Source organism: Epinephelus fuscoguttatus, linkage group LG8 (assembly GCF_011397635.1).
Source record: "Epinephelus fuscoguttatus linkage group LG8, E.fuscoguttatus.final_Chr_v1".
Classification (NCBI taxonomy): domain Eukaryota; kingdom Metazoa; phylum Chordata; class Actinopteri; order Perciformes; family Serranidae; genus Epinephelus; species Epinephelus fuscoguttatus.
In genome coordinates, this window is record NC_064759.1 from 7,715,461 (window position 1) to 7,742,276 (window position 26,816).

At 41.3% G+C, this 26,816-nt stretch overlaps 1 protein-coding gene across 1 annotated transcript; it reads right to left on the bottom strand.

The window, feature by feature from the left end:
- Positions 1–9,158: 9,158 nt before the first annotated feature.
- LOC125893050 (ubiquitin-conjugating enzyme E2 E1-like) lies at positions 9,159–26,359 on the bottom strand. Its single transcript, XM_049583502.1, has 6 exons — positions 26,206–26,359; positions 23,059–23,242; positions 21,904–21,954; positions 16,185–16,317; positions 10,301–10,448; positions 9,159–9,441 (listed from the first exon to the last, which is right to left on the bottom strand). Exons 2-6 carry the CDS (start codon positions 23,211–23,213, stop codon positions 9,344–9,346), a joined length of 585 nt encoding a protein of 194 aa, XP_049439459.1. The 5' UTR covers positions 23,214–23,242; positions 26,206–26,359; the 3' UTR covers positions 9,159–9,343.
- Between the last annotated feature and the right edge of the window lie 457 nt (positions 26,360–26,816).

The window sequence follows — 26,816 nt, forward strand, 5'->3', positions numbered from 1 at the left end:
ACTTATGAGAGAATTGGCGAAGGACTGACCAGCCGCGGCTTCCCTCCCACGTCACTGGTTACGTCACACACTGAGCTACACGTTTTGTTACTTGCTCACACCCCCCATTGCTCCGAAAAAGGACCATTCTGTATAAACAAAAGTAGGTAGGCGGCATTTTGCTGCACTCCCCGATTTTGTTTTTATACTGCCAATGCTGAAAGAAGACTGATTGGGCTTTCCTGCAAATTGACACAATTCCTATTTAAAAAGGGCTAATGTATGAGTTGACGACGTGAATCCATCAACACACCTTAAATTTCACTGTGACAACTTTGACCATCACTTAAGTTTTTATGACATACACTTTTAGTAACGAGTGGATCTTCAAGTGTTTATATAAATTAATTTCGATTGGGATGGCATACATCCCAATCCTCACTCGGAAGGAAAAAAGACGTTGCGGAGCATCGTTCCTGTGGGCTACAGCAACACTAAACCCATGAGCTTGCCTGAGAAGGACTAAATGCACAAACCCATTATTTTAAAGTATCTAATCAAAAGAGACTCACTGCAGCCTGTTCTATTGTGTTCTGAAAATGTTGGCACATAACTCCGGGCTGTGGACGATAAACAAGGTGCAGACTGATAAAGGTTGAATTATAGGGAGTGCTAGACGGAGCAGTGAGTGACAAGAACTCCACCCACATTTAAGAGGTACCATAGGTGCCATGTCTGAAGGGTTACCTTTGACTCCAGAGGTACCATACCGAAAGTGTTTGGTGGAAACAGGTTAGGTATACCTTACTGGTATCGGGTTGGACCCCTTCCGCCTTCAGAACTGCCTTAATTCTTGGTGGCATAGATTCAACAAGGTGCAGATTTGTTGGCTGCACATCCATGATGAGAATCTCCCGTTCCGCCACATCCCAAAGGTGCTCTATTGGACTGAGATCTGGTGACTGTGGAGGCCATTGGAGTACAGTGAACTCATTGTCATGTTTGAGATGATGTGAGCTTTGTGACATGGTGCGTTATCCTGCTGGAAGTAGCCATCAGAAGATGGGTACACTGTGGTCATAAAGGGATGGACACGCTCAGCAACAATACTCAGGTAGGCTGTGGTGTTTAAACCATGCTCAGTTGGTACTAAGAAAATCTCCCCCACACCGTTACACCACCAGCAGCAGCCTGAACCGTTGATACAAGGCAGGATGGATCCATGCTTTCATGTTGTTTACTCCCAATCCTAACCCTACTACCCTAATTAGCTATTTGTGTTAGCGAGCAGTTGACCAGGTGTACCTAATAAAGTAGCTGGCGAGTGTGTATATCATAGTATTGGAATCACATTACTAATGCTTTAACAGCATGGTTGGAATATGAGGCAATAGGCCCATGGCAGGAGGCGTAAATATAGACAGTGCAGGCACTGTGGTTGCACTGGGGCCCAATGTGTGTGGGGGGGCCCAAATAGAGCAGGCCCCCTCACAGTCAGTATGGATACATGCTAGGGCATTAACAGAAATGTCGATTTGTCGACGTGTCGACGTCAGTGGCACAAGTCGACACCCCCCGGGAGGAGTCGACAAGTCGTGTGTTTTTTCCCTCTCTCTTTCTCTGTGTGCTTGTGTACGGAATGCAATCGCTGCCTCTGATTACGCTGATACGGCGTACTATAAGCGGAGCGGACTCCGCGAGGAATGTCCGCAGTCATTCGGGCTTTCATAGTCGAGCGCACTTCCGCGTTGTAGTTTCCTGTAAAAATGTTCGTGAAAAATCCCCGCGATGTGAAAAATACATGCCGAGCAGTCACTGGTGCGCAGAGCGGAGTCCGCGCGGTCGTAAAATTTGAGCTTTGCGCATACAGGGCTTGCGGATGTCCGCTTTGAGTCCGTGCGGACCTCTGCAGTCCATTCAGCGTACGTTCCGCCCGAGTATGTTCGGGCCTTGACAGACACACATCACATGTATGGAGATACTTCACTTTCCTCTGCCGTGTCAATGTGATGATGTCATCAAATGACTTGTCGACTCGACTCGACTTTATTGACAGATAAGTCGACCTGAAAAAAATCAGAGTCGTTAATGCCCTAATACATGCACAGTTAAGTCGGGTTACGATTATAGCTCAACTAGGCCATTCAATAGGTCTACAGTCCTTGTCTCATTCTACAAGCACAGGAGGGGAATCGATTTATTGAACGAAGGATGTCCGACTCTGCACGATAGGTGGCGATACGCCCTCTTATACCTTGTTAGCATTTGACCTTTTTCCGGTTGACCCATTACAGACCAAACAATCGACAAACAAGTTAGCTACTGTCAGCTAACGGCAAACTGGTACCATGGTGGACAACTTCACAGCTCTGTACGTTGTGTCTGTCTCAAAATGCACAGCTCTGGATGTAGATTTGCCATGTTTTTACCGGCTTCTTCTGTTACGAATTTAATGCCATTCAACTTCCAGGTCAAAGCCTGGGGTGGACACTGGAGCATGTGCAGAGTGCCGAGGCCAGTTTGGGTCAGATTGACTGTAAACATGCAGGAGGAGTTTGAGTCCTAAACACATTATATGTGGATGTTACTCCGACTTTGAGAAATTTGATTTAGTGCGATATCAGTCGGACTAACGTGTTAACATGTATTTTTTAAGTCTGGTTTTAGTTGGACTAACACAATAAATTGATTCTCTTTAATGCTACGTAAATGTAGTGAATGTGTTCCGCGTCCTTATGACTAGCCCTTTTTATAGAGATCGTGCTATAGGGCCACTGTGAAGTCCCTTCTTTATGGCTCCTTTGCATTTTTACACAGAGCCAAATGACAGCAGCATTATTCCGCTCTAGTGTGTGATTAGACACTGCATCCCACAATCAAGAGGCATGACTGACATGACAACAGCGTCAGCCTCTAGTGTGACATTTAACACATGCGTCAGTCGTGCTTTCTAAATAGCAATGGCATGTCAATCACAATCTTTTACCATCCCAGTTAGCTCACTGACGTCCAGGTCTGGGAGGAGATCCCCCAGGACACCATTCGCCGACTCATCACAGGAACGATGCGTACAGGCATCAGTAAAGATTTTCAACTTCAGTAATTCATTCATCAAGATTTGATGTGTGATTTAAGTGTTCCCTTATTTTTTTTGAGCAGTGTACAACACCTGGGTGATTTCACTAACTTTAGCCCCTTTAGTGGGGAGATGAAAAAAAACGTCCATCTCCACCCAAGCAGCACTCAAACATTGTTCCAAGTTGGTCTGCACCAAGTTTGAAAGGGAGACTGCATAGGTAAGATACATAAAAAGAAGTAACCACCGAAACATTTTCACTGGCCTCAGTGCTGCTCTCTACTGTTAACTAACCTCTTTTCCAGCCTGTCTGTGATGTTGAATTAACCTGGAAATCCAGATGCCCCGCCCCCAGCAGATTCAAATTTGTTCTGCACAGGGATCTGGCCCCGACGAGCAGAGCCCGTTGAATTGCCTATCGGACCAATCAGATCAGTCTATCTGACAGAGGCGGGCTCTGGACAGGCGTAACATGATAAAGACAGCGCTGCGCCATAAGAGTCGAAAAGTAAACAGCCAAGATGGCAGCTGCTGAAGGACCGCGTCCATTCAATTTAGCCTTGGAAGAAACACTAAGCCAACTACACTTATCTTTTTCCTTGAGAGAGGAACAGAAGTCTGCCCGAGAAGCCTTCGCTTCCAGGATCCAGTCACAAACTTTCACAGGTATGTAGTTGAGTAGCCTAAATAAAGGCAGAGTTCACAGATGGGTGTGGTCCAAGCAAGGACGCCGAAAGTACAGAGGCAGGAGGTAGACGAGGGACCATCTCCTCCCCAACCTCATGCCCCTGGCTGACATTTCTTTTCCATCGCTGCAATGCGGCCGGAGGAATCCCATTACAAGATGGTGTCTAGTTTTTACTTTTGGGGTTCCCACACATTTTCATGGACAAAATTTCAAAACTTTTCCATGACCTTTCAAGAACCCATAATGAAAAGATGTCCCAGTTCTTGCCAAACTTTTTGGGTGTTTTTTAAACATGACAGATTCACACTATCATTATCAAATAAAATGTCAACTAGCAGACATACGTGAAAGGAGAGACAGAACATAGGAAGAAAATGAGAAAACGTATGTGATGGTAAACACAAGGTTGTGATATCAGTGCATATTACTGCCACGTTACGTCCTCAGCTACAGAAAATACATTTTTTTGTAATGTTACATTACATGGAAGGTTATCAACAGAAGATAACAGCAACAATTTCATTACACACAACAAAATTCCATGACTTCTCCAAGTCTGGAAATATGATTGTTGTGCTGCATGACTTTTCCAGGATTTTCATGACAATGGGAACCCTGTACTTTTTTTTGAATCTCATACATATTTCTTCAAGACAATACTTGCACTGTTGAAACACTGGTGCAAAGTAACTCAAATACTGTACGTACCGGTAAGTGCAATTTTGAGGTAATTGTGCTTTAATAAAGTAAAATTAAATGAAAAAGATAACCCGAATTCTGCCATTGTTTAAAGGTTAAGGCTGGCAATATTCTTTATTTTTCTTGCATCACTCCGTCTCTCTGTACTTTACTTTCTGTGGATCTCAGCCTCAAGCCCATTCATTCAACTGAAGAACTGAAGAAGTAAATCCTGAAAAACAGCTCACAGGTATATAGTTTGATTGTTAAAATGGGATAATTATTTGAGTTTGTTTAACCCTTGTGCCCTCCTAAGAGAACACTTCCGTTAGCTTGCTTATGACCATAAATGATCAAATGCAACACTTTTTAAAAAATGTAATTGTTTTTAATTAATTTAATCATTATTTGATTAAATTTGAACCCTTTACATGCCAGTTTGTATCATATTCCACTAATTTCCATTTGTTAAAAAAGACAAATATTTAAGCATTTTCAACATACCAAGAAATAATGAGATTATTCTACTATTATTATCTCAGTCTGACAAGTGTCAATCACACCCCACAACATTGTTTTTGGTGCAATATTTTTTTGGGGTGCAATGTCAAATTTTCATTAAAAAAATCCTAATTTACTCCAATAAGACTACAAAAGGTCAAAGGTCACATATGTCAATTTTTTCTTAAATTTTTGATCAATTCCTCCAGGGTTTTTTTAGTTTCATTCTTTTTATTAAATTGACTTTCATTAATTTAAATCATTATTTGATTCAATTTTAACCCTTTACATGCCAGTTTATGTCATGTACTATGAATTAACATATGTTAAAAAACACATATATTGAAACATTTTCAACATACTAACAGGTAATAAGATTATTCTACTATTATTATCTCAGTCTGACAAGTGTCAATCACACCCCACAACACTGATTTTGGTGCAATATTTTTTTTGGGTGCAATGTCAGATTTTCATTAAAAAATCCCTAATTTATTCCTATGACCAAAAAATGTCATACCACCCTCCCCCTGGTGTGGGTGGTTGTTCTTTTAATTAAAATGTTTGTTGAGCCAGAATCAGCTATGAAGCTAATTTGCATCTGCGGTCCCTTGGCAGGAAAATATGAAAAGACAATAAAGTGCAATACCAACAATTAAAGCAAAACAGTTTGCAAAATTAAAACAGTTCATCACGCATAAAATGTCAAACAAAATAAACACCACGTACGTCTCAGAAGACAGCTGATTCCATGCAAAGGTTTTGATCAGTGATCACATGACTGGTTTGTCCTGAGCTATGTTTTAATTATCAATTTTAAATTACTGAAACGCAGGCGGTCTCTGATATGGGTGGGAATTGAGAGCCATTTATCTTCTGCTCTGACTGGAAACGCTGATTGTCTGAAAGCAGTTTAGCCAAGCAGTCACCTCTGACTGATGCCCAGTCATTTCACTTTCAAGTCCTAAAACAGCTGGGTACTGATGTTATCAGCCGGCATTATTCAAGCAGAAGTATCTGTATCTGCAGGTCAAAATAAGTTTGTGTGGGAATGACTTTCAGTCAAATCAGTTTCAGTGACTGTGTTTCTCGTAACGAAAGAACCACCCGGTGCAGTGGTGCGGCTCACTGATGTGTTGCTGAGGGGCTTTGGACAATAACAGAGCTTTAAGGCACAGAGGCGTAAACTGTCTGGGACTGTTGACAAAAACAAAAACATAGAATAACACCAGACCTCTTCTTTGAGATACAATGCTTTAACTTTGGATTTCTGAGGCTAGGAACAAACTTGCACTGCATAAATACTGCACTATTCTACACTGACTTGGCTACATTTTCACACCAGAGAGCTTCATATATGATGCCTACCTACACTGTGCAGTTTGTGCTCAGCTGGTCTGAGACTTCAGCCACATGTCAGGCCTCAGTTTGTTTCTCTTAAATTGTATCTGCTTATGTTACACGTGATTGCTTTCCTTACTTTTATCAATACACTGAAACCATGTCCTTAAAAACACAGCACTGAATCCTGTAACAGTCTGTGTGCTCTGTGACACTGAGGAAAGTATCTCTCTTCTGAAGACTTAAATGCAGTTTATCTTGATGTAGCTACGCTGAGTTTACATGAAAGTACCTTGTTATAAATGATGTTGCCACCTGCTTCAAAGCTAAAATACTGAGTGAGAAAGAAAGGGCAGTTATTTGGCAACAGATGGAGATAACCACAGCTCTTCTCATGGCCTCGGCTGCCCTGCATGCTGTCGGAAAAAGTGACATCACATTTTAGAGGAAAATGTCACACTGACATTAAATGCCTCCAGGCTTTGTATCTCTGCAGCAAATCCAACATGTTCACTAACACTGAGTGGAAGGGGTCACAAAAGGATTATCATGTCGTGTGCTTAAAACTGGAGCAAAGACTGAAGTAAAGAGCTGGTGCTGGTTGTTAACTGGTTACCAGTGCAGTTGTGTAGCTGTATTAGTAATCCTGCTCTGCAAGACAGGCGGTCTCCCAAGGCGACAGCGTGTATTGACCAGAAATTGGGATCAATGAGGAAACTAGTTATTGGTTTTCACCGCAGCTGTGTTGATGCTCATGATGGTGGGCAAAATTCTGTTGTCCGAATTAATAAACTGCTATTAAAAACCGATATTAAAGCTCTTATATGTGCAAGAAGAACAGTGAAATGACTGATTATATTACATTTGCCATATTAAAATATATATATTGATACTGGATAAAAAGTTAATAATATCTGCCACACTGTCACAACTTTTTGGCATTAACGATGATGCTTTGATCAATGTTCACCTCCTCCATTTGTGTTTTGTGGCGAGACTAAAGAAAAGCAAAGGCTGTGTCTTTTTGTTTTAACTGGCACTATTTGTATTTATTTGGCAGATATTTTGACAGCAAGCCATTAGCTCTGACTTTAATGTTTATATGATGAAGAGGAAGTTCTTGAACCAGTCAAGCATCAGAGAGATGTGGCAGCTGCAGCCAGAAAACAAACTGAAAAGATTGTCTTATGTTAATGGTAGTTTCACACTCATGTTAAGCATTTATAGGCGCTGTATTAACGTGTAATAAATGGTTTATAATGTAATGTAATTGTAAGGAGATAAGGACGTTTCTCTAAAGTTTAAAATTGTTCTTATCTTCTTATGACATGTATGATGTACAGTATTTGTCACACTTATAACTTTAGCTGCAGAGACATATTTCATAATATTACAACTGTGTTTTCACCCAGCAGCAACTTCCGTGTCTGAACGGTGAAGCCACTGTGGAAATTCCAATAACTGCAGTTCCTCTAATGGCCACTTGAGGCTGGCTCCAAAAATGAGTCAGTCCCCACTGACCCTCATGTTAAAATGACCAACTTTACAGCAGAAATAAACATGTTTACAGCCTGGTGCAAAAACAGTTCTGGTCTCCGTAGACAGTTTCAACATTCATGACAACCGTACAGGTGTGAATTTTTAAATAATTCACCCATTAACATTATTAAGACTTAAAGTTATGCATAGGAACCTTGCCACTTTGAGTGATAAGCTGGTGTCGTCCTTTGACAAGTTGCTACTACAGTGGCAACTTTGGTTAAGTAACATAACCACGGCATAACCACAGATTTACAGAGCTGACGTAGCTGTTGATATTTCAGTATATTTTAACCTCATGAAAGTTAACTGTGACATTTTGATCACCTTAAAGTCTTGTTTATTGTTTGACTGTACTAAAAGACCCTCTAAGGAGTCAGATGTTCGGTTTTTCTAGTCAGTACATTTTGTTTTAATGGTTTTGAGCCCATTTTCACAAGGGAAAACGTGGCTTAGCATTAGCATTATCACAGTTAACCAAAGCTGTAAATGCAGCATGCTAACCAAGCTAGCAGCTAGCATGATCTCCATCCTCTTGTACCACTACTAATATGGTCACTTCTGGCTCTAAAAATCCAAGATGGAGAATGCCAAAATGTCAAAGTCAAGGCTTCAAAATGTAAGTCCACAAACCAGTGGGTGACATCATGGTGGTGACCTTCATAATTTTATACAGTTTAAGGTTGTAAAAGTACCCAGTTAGCCAAAATGACCTGGCCCAGAATCGGCCTGAACTCGGCATGCCAGATGACATTGGCTGGGCGAGGTCTGGTTGCCCAACTCGGCATGGATGACGCCCCAGAGTTGGGCCAAATTAGCTGGCCTGATTACGACTGCTGATACTGCCATCACTGGGACGTTATAAGAAGTCACCTGGCCCAGCCTCGGCCCAAAGTCAGCATGCCGGATGAAATCAGCCGGGCCGCATCCTGTTGCCTGACCTGGCCGAGACTCTGTATGAATGACGCCCCAGATTCCAGCTGCCAACACTGCCATCATCATCATACGCTAGTAGTTGTTGACAAGTACATTTATAAACACTTACATCTGCTCACAACTATATTATAGTGTGTTATAAGCCATTTATTAAATGTTTTTTATGCTGCTTATGAATGCTAAATGGGGAGGGTTAAAATAAACTGTCACCAAATTATTGAATATATTCTCAAATGTACTCAAAGTTTCCCTCAATCTCATCAACATGACATTAAAACATTAAAATCTTCATACAACAACTTCTAATATGTGCTCCAAGTGTTCTCGGCCTCACTGTGTGATTATTAGTCGTTAGCTCAGCAGCTTTGAATGTGGAATCAACTCTAACAATGTACAGAAAAAAAAGGAGGCAGACAAGACTTCCTTTCCATTGTGTTCCTTTATTACCATATTTGTGGAGATAACTTAATCAGGAAGCAAAAAATATACCAGACAATAAAGTACTAAAAATCTGAGATAGAAATAACCCCCCAACACAAACCACCCAGAGCCCCCCACCCCTCTTCCTCCTCCTCCTCCTCCTCCCACTGTCGTCCTCTGTGGGTTTATGTGGCGTATCGCTTCGTCCACTGTTTGGCTGTTCGGTCATGTTCCGCTCTGTTAGTCGTGTACTGGGTGGCGATGCTTCCCACCAGGGGGTCAGCTGAACGGAAAAACAGGTTTCAAGTTAAATTTTGTCTGCAAATTGAAACGATAAAAACAGACTTTACAGGGACTTGTAAATATGTCTCCTGACATTTAGATGAATTACATCTGTTTCTAATGCCATTTCTCTTTATTTATAAACAAGAAAAAAATCTAGATGCATAGTAAAAGTTAAGATTTCACCCTGATAGGGCAGAATGTTTTTAGAAATGTTAGTACTGATTTCCACCACATAAAGCAGCACTCTGACATCAGAGCAAATAAACTGTGTCGCCTGTGGCACAAAGTTAATTCCTGTCTGTGGCCCCAAGTGACGGGTAAAATGCAAAAACTCCCTCTCTGCTTTCACCAGCAAAGTGAGCAAAGAGCATAGTAAAACAGAGTAGGATGTCCAGATGACGCCGTGTTTCCTGTCAAGGTGTCAGTTCTGACAGCTTGTACATCTTAGTTTCAGATTCCTGTTGTTTTGTAAAATCAAGAAAGCGGTTTAGGGTAGCATTTAATGAGCTACAGAGGTTCTGAAAATGCACCTCAGCCTGAACAGCAGGATTTATTTTTCCTCCTTCCTGTCTCTTGTTCTGGACACAGACTTGATGTGACACAATACGAGAAGTCGAGCAGAAATCTGCGAGATGTGAAGAAAGCCAGCCAGACACAAACTGAAAAAAGCTTTCCTTTGGGACATGGCTGTCACTCTCTCCTGCTGCACACAAACTCAACATAACTGAGTGAAACTTTTATTTCAGCTGCTCAACACATCAAATCTAACTTCATCCCGTTGTTTCTAAACATCTTTTATTCAGCTGGCGGTCCGTGTGATGACGCTCTAACTACCAAGCCGTCGCTCTGAGGCTTACCTGGGTTACAGTCTGTGAGCAGGGAGCAGATGGACAGCAGCACCTTGGAGATGGTGAGGGCAGGGCTCCAGTTGTCCTTCAGGATGTCCAGACAGATCACCCCCTGACTGTTGATGTTGCAGTGATAGATCCTTGTACGAAATGTTACCTGCAGACACACAAACAGTGTAGTTTATAATCAGGGTGAAAACATTTCCTATCATTATCTATCCACAAATGACACCAGCAAACACACTAAAACAGTCAATTAAAGTCAGACATGATGTGCAAGATAAAACACTGTTGCAGCACTTAAGCAGTTAAAGGAATACTTTGCTGATTTTCAACCAGCTTTGTATCCTAACACCGTGGGTAGTGTGTGTAAATGAACCGTGGTGAGCTTCCTTCCAGTTTGCAAGAGCCCAAATCACCCTGCTACTCTCCAGCTCAACACATGTCACCCAGTGGATTTTCACAGGATCTAAGGCTGTTGCTCAAAGCAGGCGCCAAACTGTTTCCCATATTATGAAAACAGCGGCTGAATAAACTCAGATGAAACAGTAAAACTAAGCAGCGCTGATGAAATATGAACAGGGTTCCTGCAGACTTTTTAAAGTCAAATTTAAGACATTTTAAGACCTCAACAAAGAAAAATGAATACCATTTAACACCAACAAACGGCATTAATACACGGCAGTAAACATCACGTTCACATCTCATAACTCTCATCACCCCAAGTTTTTCAGTATATCTTCTAAGTTGCCTTGATGTCGTAACTTGTGACCGCATTATGAGTAAAAAAGTCATAAAATCATATAACTAATCATGTAACTATTTACAGTAACAGGTAGATTTGACAAAGTATTCAGACATGCCTCCGTCAGTCTAAGTTTCATCTCAAACTTTAAGACTTCTCACAAGTAAAAATAAGATTTTTAAGACATTTTATGGCCTTAAATTTTCAAAATCAAATTTAATATTTTTTAAAGACTTTTTAAGGATCTGCAGGAACCCTGATGAACCAAGATTCTGTGACTGCGCTATTTTGGTGTTAAACTGTAAGACATGACTGTTTGTGGTCGTCATATTGTTTTCGGACGTGCAATTCTGGTAGTTGCAGGTTGTGACACTTAAATTACAACCTGATTGATTCACACTGGGAATTTTGTTGTTGTACTTTGAGTGTAAATACAGTGAGTGCATAACAAGCATCAAATAAGAGCCTGTGTAAAGAACCAACGGAGGATCCCCCAGACTCCCTGACAGAAGTCCAGGCGAAGCCCCCTATGTCCTGAAATGTTTGTTTACTGGCTGGCCCATGGCTTCCTGTCATTTTGCAAAAGTGGTCCCAGTGCAAAGTAAATTAGAACATCCCTGTCGTATGTTTTATAACCTCGAGCAAAAGCAAATCCCACAGCCCTTTTCCTCTGTTTGCTCTGGTCTTGTAGCACCAGTTTCAAAAGTATTTGCATTTTTCCACTGCATGGACCGCCCTGGTTTATGAAAACAACATCTCTCCAGCAGTGAAACACTTGTTGAAGGAGGATATGCATGTTTGCAGGCTTTAAATATTAATTTTACTATTCAATTAGTAGTTCAATCATACAGAAACAGTGTTAAAACTGCAGTCACTGCTCACTTAACATTACAGTACATGAGGCCCTCTGGTGGTCGAAAAGAGGTACTTCTAAATGGTGGGAAACAATCTGCTCTTCTGCTTTCACAAAAATGTAACAGAGAACAAGCAACTTCTCATTAAAAGTAGTGAAAACACATGATTTATTTACATGACATTATTTGGAACATGTGAGCCGTGGGAATGTCAGCGCTTGTCTGCAGTACGTGTCGCATCAAAAGCTGCAGATGCATTTATTTAAGACATTTCACAGCAGCTTTGATTATCAGATGAGTGCGGCTTGTGGTGGGTATTTTTAAATCTCACGCTCACCTTTGACTTTGTAACTTCACAAGGCTGTTTCCTGCCTATGTTTACACCATATCTGTATTCTGTCAGGAACGTGTAATGTTTGAGAGCTGAGAAACATATATAAAAATTTGCTTTATCTCAAAACAAACAGCAGAAACACATACGACAATACAAAAAAATATTGTGTAATGGTTCCTCGCTTTGTTTTACTGTTAATCTCTCCATAACAGGATGTTTTTTAAATTTGTTTTTAGGCTAGAATCACAGTTTTATGTCATTTGTTTCATCCCACTGGAAATGAGCCTTAGTAAAAACAAACAAAACAGCGTTTTTATATCGAGGCTGGCATTATCATCACCATCATAATGGCCATATTTGTTACACAATGTGGCTTAATTGGTCCAAATAATCCCGTGGGGACAAACAAATGAACCACTATCCATCTATCCATGGAAAACACAGAACGTGGATGTCACAGTATACACACAGAGCAACAATGAGCTTTGAAAATATATAAATAAATAAGAAAGCTCTTCTTAAAAATGATTATAAAATCACGACATCAATTAGCAAATACAAACTAAAGTGGTCAAGAGAGAACAGATGCTACAATGCACTTCTGTGGAATAAAACTTAAGTTCTTCCAAAGATTAGGACACATGACATTGTTAGGATCTGACTCAAGACTGTAAATGTGTGTATAAACTGCAGAGAGATTTTCCAGAAGACATTGTTAATGCGACCGTCATGGGCTCTGCCTGTGTGATGCTGTTGTGTTGCTACAGGAGAAGCTGTGCCTCAGTGAAAACACAGTAAGCACTTTGTTTCTGCACCAACACGTCAGACAAAAGCACGATCTATAGCTAACAGATAAGTGCAAGTAATGACAGAGACCACATTTCACTACACACAACTCTGTGCATTATTTCAATTGCATTAAGTCTGGTGGTGTTCTACATTCTCCTGTTTCCAGCAAAACACATTAAGAGACCAAAACCAACACTTTATTTATTATGTATTTAATTATTCCTCTGTGCCACAGAGCTCAATGTGTGTCCATAAACATTTGAAAACACACCACTGAGCCACACTGGGTGACATGTTTCTTCATTACCAGGAATACAGACACTGCGGTTTATCTTTTAGGCCAAATCTTTAGTTTAAAATAGTCCCCAACAAATGCTCTACATTTAATCCTGTTTGAGTAACAGTCGCTAAAAACTGCAGTGCACAGCTCCTTTTTTGTTAAAAATTAAAGTATATAGTCATTACACCTTTCAACAAACATGTATGTCTTCATTAGGAACCAGTGGGCCCAACACTAAGTGCCAAAGACCGGGGAGAGAAGTCAGAAAGTTTTAAGGAGACAGAGACAAATAACAGCTGATTTTCATCTTTTCACTGGAGTTGACAAAAACATAGAAAAACACCAGACTTATTCTTTAAAGGGAAACTTTTCTGAACCCTGTTTTCCCATGTTTGTGTGTCTGAGTAATGGAAACAACTATTTAAATTGCTCCAGTATTGAGGAAATGCTCCAGTACTGAAACAAGCTGCAGAGTAATCCCTGCAGGTAATTGTGCACTGTCACTTTATGTCCACTAAAAGTGCTTGTTTTTACCACTGACAGGCTCAGACTGTTCTTCTACGTGCTTGATAAGGCAACAGAAAAGACCCTACAGAGAAATGAAACATTTTTCCTAGTTAGTGTGTGTATCAGTCTCACTCAAGGAGATGTGTGGTTCTGAAATCTTGGCTGATTGAGAACAATGTGGAAAAGTCCCTAAGTATTCTGCCATGACATTGAAAATCTTTTACACAACACTAAGCCACACTTTCTGTACTCCAACACAACAAACTCTTCCTGGCACTCATTTCTCCAACTAAGGTTTCCATTGTTTCTTCCTGCAACAAGTCACCTTGAGCGAGACTTGGTCGCACACGCTAACAAACAAAGCAGTTCAGCTAAATGTTCAGAGAAATGTTTCAATCCTCTGCAGGGTCAGACATGTATGTACATTTCATGTGACTGAGTTGATAAATATAAAGGGTAACATGTACATAGGCCTGTCATGATAACAGATTTTGCTGGGCGATTAATTGCGTCAGAAATTATTGCGATAAGCGATAATATTGCCTAATATTGTGCTTTTAAGACCATTTTTATTATTGTTGTAATTTTGCTGTTTTTAGACCATTTTTTTAAACTTATAGAATGATAATAAAGGCAAAATGATGCAAGTGCACCCTTTTAAAGAGAAATAAACATTTATTTAACAAGAATATTTAGGAATGCAAAAAAGAAAATTTAAATAAAAATATTGAAATAAATAAATAAATACAAAAAAAATAGTCTGTCAGTCTCTCAATCTCAGGTGTGCAGTTAAGTTGGTCGTATTCGCTCTTTTTGTTGAGATGGTTTTTAGAACAAACCCGGCGCACCGGCTCGTCCAAATTACTGGGCTCCCCTCTGTCATTTGGTTTAGGAACAAGTTCCCTGTCTTTCTCTTATGGTACATTCACACCAAAAGCGACCTGAGCGCCAGCGGTCGCTCAGGTCGCTGGCATCGCGCTGCTTGGCAGCAGCTCCAGCAGGCGCTTGCAGCGGCCAAAGGGGCGGGGCCGGCTGCTGCAGATGTGTCCATCAAGGCTGACACGGCTGTTCACTTTACAAGGATGAACAAATATATCATATATGTCTTCACTTTGTATTATCCATGACTTTCATTACACAATTAAAATAACGCTAATAAACACAGTCAATATAGAGTCCTTTATAATTATGATTTTACTCTCCTGTTGGCACGTAGGACCACTGAGAAATGTAATTGGTGGTAAATAAGTGGGAGCTCTTTAATCACACTTTCGGAAGCCTGCTTTGTATTGCATCAGTGTATTTGCTGAGGAAACACAGGGACCGGAGCCGTCGGGCCGTCTGGGTCCACAGAGTCCTGCAAACCCGGCAACTCCACGGTGAATTTCACCGGCTCGTACAGCTCCGGGAGAGCCCAGACCTCCGTACCCGAATCCCGGTCTGCAATTGGCTGCTGCTTCGGCAGCGGCGCTGCTCATTTGCATAAAGTTCAGCTTCTCTCAACTTCTACTTGACGCTCTGGTCGCTGGCATCGCGCCGCTCGCTGCAGCCGACGCCCCTGACGCCCTTTGTAGCAAGTGTACATTGAAAATGAATGGCTGCCGGCCGCTTATGACGCTCATGACGCTTTTGGTGTGAATGCACAGTTACGCTCAATTCCCTGTTTTCTTCTCTGCCTCGTCTCCCCCTCACGAGGATCGCACTGTGTGTGTGTGTGTGTGTGTGTGTGTGTGTGTGTGTGGCCCATAGCCCCGCCTCCCACACAGAGACAAAGACACTCGATGACAAGAGCTTTCCCTCCGTTCATTACGCTAACGAACCTGTGTTACATAGTTTAATTTACTTCTGAAGAGTAATCCCTGGTGTCGACATGTGAAGTGCAGCTGTAAAGATTTGTGTATTTAAGTGGTCAGATTTTTTGATTATTTTGTCTTGTTACAGTTTCAAAACCAAGTTGAGACGCTGTGGCTAGTATCAGTACACTTTCAGTTTCCATCACAGTCTGAATGAGTGCTGCCAGATGTGTTAGAAGTGTGCCAGATCTTATCATTCACAGTAATGCTGGTAGAATTTTTGATATGACGAAAATAAAGATTTAAGTCGTGATAATGGCACTACTTCTTGACGTCATATTGTACGCAAAGCAATAACAAGCATGGTTGAAAGTTGCTACCAGCTCTGCAGTGGAGGAGTTAAGTTCCAAAACAGGGGGCGACTTCAGAGGTGCGGAAACAGCGGCGTTGTTAGGCCTGGGCGTCAGAGACTACAGCTCTGAGTGATTTTTTCCCCCCACTGCTATTTGCTGCTCAGAATGACCTCAGTCAGCGGCTCCTGATTCATACAATAGTTTATTTATATACTACATGTCGTACTAACATCAGTACCTTGGGGGGTTTGAAGGGGTAGTCGGGTGTGAAGGCGATGTCCAGGAAGAAGACGCCTCCCTCGTACACGGAGCCCGGTGGTCCCAGGATGGTCGACCTCCACTCATAGATGTTGTCTCCTTTTGGGCCAGCACTGCAAAAACAAAAATTAACATTCACTTACAGCTGCACAATCGCTCCGAGCACTACGTGTAAAACATCCACACAGGAGAATCCAAAACCTTCACATCACCTTAGATGTAAATATAAATTTAATGCATTTCAGCACTTGTTTGCTTGGATTAATCTGCCACTGTGCGCTGCGATTAATGTTTGAAACACTAAATAATTAATGTGTATTCTTATCTTTGTTGTACAACAGTATTATCAGTCTACCTCACAGTGTCTCATCAGTAATGCGGAGGAAGAAAAACACCACCAGGGAGAAACAAACACACCATTACAAAGTAAATCTCACAGCAAATACAGCTTAATAAATAAAGTCCGGGGAAAGAACGACAGCCACACACTGATTTATCAATGAAGATTACATGCCTCTGTTGCTTCAGACACATGCGACTGAACCTGTATCAGTGGAGTCATCAACGCAGTGTGAAAGTCACATACTCATTCATGTAGTGTGTGTTTAACCTGATGAATCACTGCACAGCTACAGCTCACTGGCAGCATTCTGAAATATGTGGGCGTCGTATTTTCTTTCATCAGTAAAGGAGTTAAACTGAACTGACTACTAATGCCACTTTTCATTCAGTATCTGCTTAACGTGTGGCATTAAAGGGAAATTCCACCAAATGTGACTAAATTCATTCTGCAGGAGGAGATGCTGTGTGAGAGATTTCCATTTATTCTGAAGCTCAAAGGATCAAGGGAAAAGTATCATGGGAAATCTTGCACTTGCACCGCCTTTGATGGATGAAAGCAAGTACGTGTGCAAATGTAACATGTCACATTTCCTGTGCCCTTAATTAATAATCACAATTTGGACAGAAATTGTACTAATACATTCCTGCAAAGTGACTTTCACAGATTAACGGCCATAAAAGTTTAATTTTCCTTTTAAATGTGCTGTGATGAAAGTTTCATTTCCCCTGTGCATCATTCAGAAGACGCCTCAGTTCAAAGCAAATCCCCTGTGATGTGTCTACGCGTCATGATCTGTAATCTGTATTGATTTTTCCTCAAAGCGGCCCAGCCTTTATCCCTCTTACATGCAGAACATGTGGTCGTGAACCCCCTGGGGTCATGAGTACAAGACATAATAGTATTGATCCAAATCTGTTGGGGTGGGCGTGGGGGGGTGGGGGGGCTAACACGGACGTTTGGCAGAGTTTCAGTGCCAGCTACGACACAGAAAATCGATCCAGAGAGCGCAGTTTGGGCTAATCAGTTGGGTGTTAAAAGATATTACGGATGAAAACTTCCACCACATGAAAGACTTCCGAGCAGTTGATCTTAATGATATGAACACATTCCTTCAAACACACACACTCTCGCTTTGCCTCAAAACACCATTTTGCTCTTATCTGAATTCATGATAAGCCATTAAGGGATGTCAGACACTGACAGAGGATCCATTAATTTTGATATCATATAAGTTGATATGCTGGTTGAGCCTCATCAGATACAGTTATGGAAACTGGTGCAAAGAAGTCCTTTCCCATGAATCAAAGCGGTGCAGTGCACAGTTTCAACACAGCTGGGCAGCAGTCATGTCTGCAGTATGAAATGTATTCAAGATGGAGACTTGAAACAGTCAAACAGCTTGAACTTCAAGAGTTTTCCGGAGTGGCAGCAGCAGAGCTCATTACAATACAACTTCAGATAAAAACTCCCTCAAAGAGAGAGCAACTCAGAGGAAGTGTTTTCATTTCATGGGATGGATTAATTTAATACTGAGCTGAAATGATGTCGTTTAATCGTTAAGAAAAAAAAATTAATCTGCAAAAGTACCAAATATTTTCAGACTGCAGCTTCTTATATGGGAGAATTTGCCGCCTTTCTCCGTTTTATATTATTGGAAACTGAATAACTTTTGGACTGTTGGTTGGACAAAACAAGAAATGTGATGATGTCACTTTGGGTTCTGGAAAGTTATGATGGTAAGTTCTCACCATTTTCAAACTGAACAGCAGCACAGCAGCAACACCCCTGTCTGTGTGAACACCACACACAGAGGTGCTGCGTCAGTTCAGTGAGGCAGCCGTCATGCACAGGTAGAGGTGAGCAGGGTGTTATTTGCAGCCCTAACAGATGAACCAAAAATCTACTTTACCACCATATTTAGCAGTACCAACACTGTTGCTGAGGCTCTCAGCTATTATCCCTGTTAACTAATAATTTGTACAATAAAGTTGTGGCAAAACCAGAAAGAAATGTAGAACTTATGAGTTCATTTTTATGTGCTACCTTCTCCCTCAATAACAAGTAATTGTATTTTCATATTGTGAACATTTAACTTATTACAAAATACCTTGTGTAAAACAAAGTACTCAATTAACTATGGCTTTTAATCCATCATGTGCTGGGACAGGTTGTGTTTTAAGCTGTCACACTTCATTGTTATAATTAGGTAGTCCATTATGAATTTGCCTGAATGTCACAAGCCTGAAACCTGAAAATGCTGTTGTCCTTCAGTGTCAGAAGTGTCAGCTGCAGCCATCCGTCCTTAAGCCAGTATTAAGACATTAATTTAACCAAGGCTGAAGATATGATAGTTACAGACACAAATCACCTCCAGAATATCAAAATCCAGATTCACTGAATATTCTCAGGATTCAAGAAGGACATTTATCTTTTAACGAGGCTTACCGAGCACTGTGATACATTTTACTTTCTAATGTTTCTGGGTGCTTTCACTCCTGCCCTGTTTGGTTCAGTTCAACTAAACTCAAGTTCGTTTGCCCCTTAAGTGCGGTTGTTTGGGCAGGTGTGAACACAGCAATCACACTCAGGTGTGCACCAAAACAACCGGACCTGTTCTGGTTACAAATGAACTCTGGTGCGGTTCGTTTGTGGTGAGAACGTGTTCCGACCTGGATCTGAACCAACTGCAGTCACATGACACATTGTTTGGGTTAAACATGAGCATGTTACAGTCCTGGAGGATTATTAATGTGCACCTCCTCCTGTACTGCCTTAATATGCACATTCAGCACATCCAATGCATCAAAACATTGTTTTCTAGTTGGAGCCGCGCCTCGTTTTCAAACTGTATGGTTTGACTAAAATGAACAATGACAGCAATATAGTCCACGATGAGCAGCGCTAAAATCAACCTGCGTAGTTGTCCCTCCATTGTGACATTAGAAAGTGTCACATTTATCTTGCAAGTGTACTCTTCTTCAACGTTTGCTTCACTTCCTGGATTTTTCCCCACATGGAAACTCTGACCAATCAAGAGCAGCTTTCTCACACAAGGCATTTGATCTGGTCCGCTTGTAAATGCTGCCGTGAGTGCACAAACCAACTCTAGGCAATTATACAACTGTGTTAACAAAATTAGTCCCTGATTCAGACCAAAGCAAGACAACTCTGAGCATTCTCTGTTTCCTGCCTCCCAAGAACTGGACACAAATTTTGTGAGTGCAGGTCCAGTTATCATGTGACGTTTAGAAATAATAAAAAGCCAGAAGATGTTTCAAAGTAATAAAAATGTTAAATCAAAACATGATATAAATAACCGCTGTAAAATAAAAATAAGTCTTCTCTTAAATTGCTGCAATTTTCCATTACTTCAAACACACATGTTCAAATTTTTGTGCTGTGTGGTAAAGTAAAACATTTGCACATGCCATGTGCCTCCCTGCAGCAAACAGCTTGGTTTTATAGACAGGCTGACTTTCAAATGAAGGCTGGTTGCCTGTAAGGTGGCAGGTAGAGAGAAGAGAGCAGCTATTTTTCCCACCCAGCCTGAGAAGCTGTTGTTTTATACATGAGAAAAAGTCTGAGGAAAAGTGGCAGCGGTAACAACAAAAATTCAAAATAGAAACAGACTTTTTTTTTAGGACTGTGACTGTGAATACCAAACTGTTTTCTTCCAGTTAGCAACAAACACCCAGACTGTGTTCATGTTTGGGACGGTCTGTGCCCTGAGGTGGCTTGTTTGATCTACTGAGCCATGATGGGAGAGATTCCTCTGTTTTTCTTTTCTCCTTTCACAGGGAGGTCAGAGGTCACGCTCTGCTGCAGAACAGCAGCCTGCAGCAGGGAGGGCTTCAGTGAATCGCCTCGGGACACCGCAGGAGAGAGGACGCCTGCTGCGATGGGAGCTTGAACCCAGACCGTCTGGTTTTGAGGATAAACTTTCAAATCACAACACAGAAGCAAACTCAGCTGCAGACGGGTCAGTCATACCCAAGTCCTCATGCTGAATAACATTATCAACTCAGGGCCACAACCGCTATTTTCATTTTCAATTAAATTATGTTGTTTTTAAAGAGTAGGAAAATACTGGAAAATACCCACCACAGTATTTTCACATACCCTGACTGACATTATTTTGATTAATATCATATTAGACAAAGACAGGCGGAAAATTGCTCATATGAGAGGTTAAAACTTGCAAATGTTTTCTTGAGATATGACGACAATGATAATATGATTATCAGAACAGCTGCTGGTTAATTTTCTGTCAGTCAACTAATTGATTTATTGAATAGGCAATAAATTAATGTTTTCTTTTGCATCTCTACTTCAGGTTTCCTGCGCAATTTCTTATTTAGATTATTCAACTATATTTGAAAAGGTTTTGTAGCTTTAACTGTGCATTTAATGGTGCTCAATTATTTATCAGTTCTGAATGGACCAAAACAAAATATTGCAGTTTCATTAACACACCTGACAGTACATTAGTCGTAGTGATGCAACTGAGTTATGTAATCAATTTGTACTTATTATGGTTTCCGGACAGCATAATTAAAATGTGCAAAGGCCTTAAAATAGATGTGGTAAAAGCATCTCCACTTATGAAACAGAATAATGTGTAATTAGTTCAATAAGCCTCAGAATTTTATAAGTTTGGCTTCTACTGCCCATTTATTTCTGAATGAACTGAAAGAAAACACTCAAATTTATGATTACAAGTGATGCATAGCCTGGTGTAATGGCTCAGTATCCACCTTGATTCTGCCCTCACTGACCAGATCAGCATTGGATCCACATTCACTGCTTTTTCTTTATCAACGTCAACATTAAATTGTCAAGACGAACAAATAATTTTGGTGTTAACACATCTTAACACACGGTTGAAATATAATGTGCAGTTACAACCTCATGCTGCCTTAAGCCCAGTTCAGACCAAGGATTTCTGAACAGACAAAACTGTTTTAGAACGCTGCAGAGAAAAGTTGCAGAGGTGTGACCGGGCCGTCTGAACTCGACTCGAGCCGGCTGATTGTGTCACCTGCATTTCAGCTGGTCAGTACACCCGCAGCTGGTTTTAGAACGAAAAGCACGTCACACGTTTCAACAGCCAATCGGCTTGTAGTGAAGTCCACTAGTCAAGTCAAAATGACCGCAGACTGTGTGTTTGCTTGCCCCTCTGAACTGGGCTTTACACACTAAAAAGTGATCCCAATTGGTAAGAATAGAAGAGTGGGATTCAGATGAGTGTCTGAGTTAAGGTATCACTACGATTGTATTGGGAGACGAGCACCGCGATTGGTGTATTCCTAATGAGTACATCACTTAAGAGAAATAAAAAGCAAAGGATGAAACCCACCTGCAGTTTGGCGGAGGGTCCAGTGTAATATCAGCCAGCTCTTTCTGAATCCTGCACACAAAAGGAATCAAATATCAGTCACTGGCAACACAGACTTTATTTACGACTTTATTCACAGAGAAATACAGAGAACTGATAAAGAGCTTCGTCACATGCTGCAACGACAATCACCCGAAGCTCAACATCAGCAAACCAATGAGCTTTTGATGGACCACCAGAAGAACAGGAGGCCCTCTGTGCTGGTTGTTATCCGGGAAGAGGAGGTGAAGAGGGTTGACCTTTGACACTTCATCGTTTGATCCTACTAAACATTTGTGTGAAATTCTCTCACAATCAGCGCATGACTTCAATGGCCAAACACGTGTTCTGTTAGGTCACTGTGACCTTGACCTACGACCACCAAAATCTAATCAGTTCATTCTTAAATCCAAGTGGACGTTCGTGCCAAATTTAAGAGGAATTCCCTCAAAGCGTTTTTGAGATATTGCTTTCACAGAATGAGACGGACCCCCCTGAAGACATACTGCCTGCAGCCACAGCTGTTGTCAGCGCAGCGGAGCAAAAACATAATCATTACAAAGACGCCATAAGATGTCCTTCAACCATGAAAGAATTAATCGTCGGGCATCATCATGAAATGCGATTTCCATTTTTGGATTCCTTAATCAAACCTTAATTAGTCTATTAATCTGTTTGTGGGTGAAGTAATTTATGCTATTGGTTTCCTGTGTAAGCGGAGAGGCAACAGTGATTGTGAAAGTAAGCTATAATAAAACCATTAGAGTGAGGTTTTTTATCCAGAGGAGAAAAAGGAAGCTTTAAGCGGCTCACTCGTATTTTGTCACAGCAAACCTTGTGACTGTATAATACAGCCTGTTGAAGCTACTGTCAGAGGAGGAATTAACACATGTTCCTCTTCTGTGGTGGATTTTTATTCTCCTTATGACAGCAAAATGACGCAACATGGAAGTTCTAGAAAACTTGTGTCATCGTGTGCCTTTGTTCCCAAGTAAAACCCCAAATTACAACCAGAGATAAATCTGACTGCAGTAAAATTTTCAGAGAAACAAGTGACTGATCGTGAGATAAATCTTGTGAGATAATTCTTGAGAATATAACTCCTCGTCACTACACAGTCTGGGGTTTTATTTTTACCTTTTGGCGCTGGTGGATAGCAGCTTGGAGGTCTTGCTCATGCTGGCTTTGCTCTCCCGTTTCTTTTTGCAAAGCGTGTCCCTCTGTCTGGTTTGGCTGGAGGAAGGCGGCGATGAAGAAGAGCTGGTGCTGGCACGGGAATCCTCATCCGACATACCGGTTAGGATTGGAGAAGAGCCGGAACCTGTTGGGAGAGAAAACGACAAAACAAAATAACAAGTGACGCCACAGCTGCAAGAAGGTGGAGCAGTTTCACAATGATTTCTAAATTCTAACCAGAGCAGATGTTAATTTGCTCTCCGCGTGGCCACAATAGCTGATAGGTTTCATAATTCACAAGCCACTTTCACTATTTATAAACATTCATTTGCATGTTTTCATAAGCAACTGCTGGTTATATGGCACAGCAGCTGGCGAGTGGAATACTAACATCTTTGTTCTCTAGTATTTAAACTGCCATATTCTTGTGATAACAGTCTCAGAAATAAATGTGTTTATTGAAGATTATTAATTAGGAAGTGGAGAAAAACACTGTCAACATTAAGTGTATTTAAAGGTCTAGTGTATGGGATTTAGGGGGCTATATTGGAAAAATAGAGGATAATGTAATAAACATGATTTCTTTGCTGTATAATTACCTGAAAGTAAGTATTACTGTGTTATTGTTACATTAGAATGAGAGGTTTATATCTACATGAGGAGCAATTCCTCATCTATGGAGATCTCCGTGTTCCTACGGTAGCCCAAAACGGACAAACGAAACACTGGCTTGGGCATAGGGCCGTTTGTGTTTTGCAATTTCAAATTAGCCACTGTGGTTAGAAGTCCATCTGCAACACGTGTCGGAAAAATACAGATTTCTTTACCATGAAACTGCTTTATTCTGTGTTTTTTACCAGTTTTAATCACTGGGTCTGTTTGTCAAGGACAGGAGGAGACCTCTGCGGATAATTCGGCTCCCTGTAAAAGCTTCCTGAAAGTCTGCATCTTAAGTTATCAGAGAAAATAAATATGCGAGCACACATTAGCAGGTGCTCGGCAAACCGCCCGTCTCCAACCAAACAGCTTCGGAGAAACACTGATTTGTAATGTGAAACTTCTTTATGTAATTCTTAACTGGTTTAAATAAACGGCTCCATTTATTTTTGAGAGGAGGAGACCTCTGCGGATAATTCGGCACTTGGTGAAAACCTCCTGAATGTCACACATAACATAACAGGCGCTGGGCAAGCAGGCCATCTCTGATGTGCCAAACAGGAGTAACACTGTTTTATAACGTGACGCTGCTTTATTCAGTGTTTTAACCCGTTTTAATCACCTGGTCTGTTTGTTTAGGAGAGAAAGAGACCTCTGTGATTAATCCAGCTCCTGAACATCAGCGTCAGAAATAAGGTGAGCACATGTTAGGTCATCACCTGAAAAAGATGAGCACACATTTGCAGGTGCTGTGCGAGTGAGCTGTCTGCGACGTGCCAAACAGCATAGAAGAAACACTCATTTGTAACACGGCTTTAATCAGTTTTTTTACCTGTTTTAATCACCTGGTCCGTTTGTTTCAGAGAGGAAGAGACCTCTGCCAACAATTCAGCACCAGGTAAAAACCTCCTGAATATCTGGATCAGAATTTTAAGAAATTTTATATGTTAAGTTACTGGAGAAAAAAGGTGAAAAAAGGCTATCTCTGATGTGCCAAAAAGTGTGGGAGAAACACTGTTTCCCACGTGAAACTGGACTGTTTGTTTAAAAAGACAAAAAAAAACCTCTGCTGTTAATTCAGCTCCTGGTAAAAACCTCCTGTTATCAGGGTCAGAAATAAGGTCAGCACACATTTGCAGGTGCTGTGCATGCAGGCTGATGTGCCAGACAGCACAGAAGAAACACTGCTTTGTAACATGGAGCGGCTTTATTCAGTTTTTTACCTGTTTTAATCACCTGGTTCATTTGTTTCAGACAGGAGGAGACCTCTGCGAAAAATTCAGTTCATGGTTATAAGATTTTGCGCAATGCACAGTGAAGGAATTCTAACTGGGAGAAGTTTCAGCTGGTTGTAATCAACAATCCTCACCACTATCTACCACAGTGGAGCTTTGATAGTCACTATTCATACACATTTATTTGCATGTTTTTCCTAAGCAACTTCTGGTTACCTGCCACAGCAGGTGGTAGAAGAGAAACACTGACAAACTTCCTTGTGCTCTGGCATTTAAACTACTACATCCATGTGATAAACAGGCTCAGACATTGGTGTGTTTCAAAAAAGATGAATATTGGGAACTGGAGAAAAACAGTGTCAATATCTGATGTGTGTTTAAAGTGATAATTTAAATATTACCAGGAAATTGTGCTCATAATTATCTGTTAAACAGTGTGTGTTAGTGTGTGCGGGTAGAGGGAGGGGGCGGTGAACAAAGCTGTTAGCTGCGCTTTAATTTTCCGCATGTTTAACGTTAGCTAACGTTTTCCGTGACGGTGAGCGAAGTGTTAGCCGACGACGAGCTAGCTAAGTGCACAGTTCACACCCGCACGCATTCAAGTTAACCACTTCACACCCGTGAACTCAACCTAACACTGCTAATTATATATTAATTAAAATCTAATTAATGTAAATGTACAGTTACTTTCTCATGGTGGCCGCCCCCCCCGTACACACAGCTACCTGCACACGGTCGCCCCCCTCCCCCTCAACTCCAACTGGCAACCAACACTCAGGCCCTACGACTTCTGGTATCAGACTACTTCTTGGAGCGGCGTGTGGGAAAGCTGCTTGCTAAGCATCCTTTACAAGTGAACCGGGTAACGGCGATATAAAAGCACACATCGGTTGTCTTGGTTATTAAACATAACGTTACAGCTATGGATATCAAAGCAGAGCGTACAAACGTGTGTTTCACAGCTAAATGTGACCACGAACCGTTAAACGCTTCAGACAGCAGCCAGGAACAACTCCGTTCCAGCACATAGCCGGAGCCCCTTTTCCGTGCAACCAACTAACCACGACCGTGTTGTTTCTTTTCGGCGTGTGTACCGACAAACTGACCTTCGACTTATCCTGGAAACACACGGAGGCGGTGGACACACACGTATACTTTGCCCACTCGGTAAAACATCCGCCTTAAATCACGTATTTAGCTCGCTAATGAAACTTACCCAGTCTATTGTGTCTGGACCTCCGCCACAGTCTAGGCTGGCTGGTGCCTGTCGCCCTCTGCGGAACGGAAGTAGCCTACCGCGGCTGCAGTGGGCTGTACGGCTCGGTCCTACTCTGGGAACAAGACAGCCTACATCATGTGAGCTTCACACAGGTTAACTCACCCAGCTTTATTTAATATGATTAATTTTATATGTGGAATCCAACATCATGATCTGGCACGTGCTTGCAACAGGAGGTCAAAGTTGTGAACTTTGAGTTGCATCAATATTTATTAAATTCTAAATATGAACCACAACACAGTAAATGAATGAATATATTGTACATGTAGTGACTCTAAGTTTGACACATAGCCATACAACTCTCCCTTTTTTATGAGGTGTTAATTAAATTCTGGTTCTGCAGTGCCAGTCATGCTTTCATACTCTGCAAAGTGTGATGTGTTGTTTACTAATTCAGGGGGGTTCATTTAATAGAAGTTCAGCAATGACTGCACTGCTGCATCACTGGCCACAGAAACTGAAAAACACACTTACACTGACCATGTCTGCATCTGAGAATTAGTCATGTCTAACAAGGTGTTATTACAGGGTCAGTGAGTTGACAATAT

Bases quoted from the DNA above. Each gene is read 5' to 3' on its own strand.
- LOC125893050 (XM_049583502.1), bottom strand. From the start codon at position 23,213: ATGTCGGATGAGGATTCCCGTGCCAGCACCAGCTCTTCTTCATCGCCG. The intron at 21,955-23,058 runs GTAAAAATAAAA...TTTTGTGTGCAG, and splicing joins CTATCCACCAGCGCCAAAAG to GATTCAGAAAGAGCTGGCTG. The intron at 10,449-16,184 runs GTACTGATGTTA...GTGTGTCTGCAG, and splicing joins ACCCCTTCAAACCCCCCAAG to GTAACATTTCGTACAAGGAT.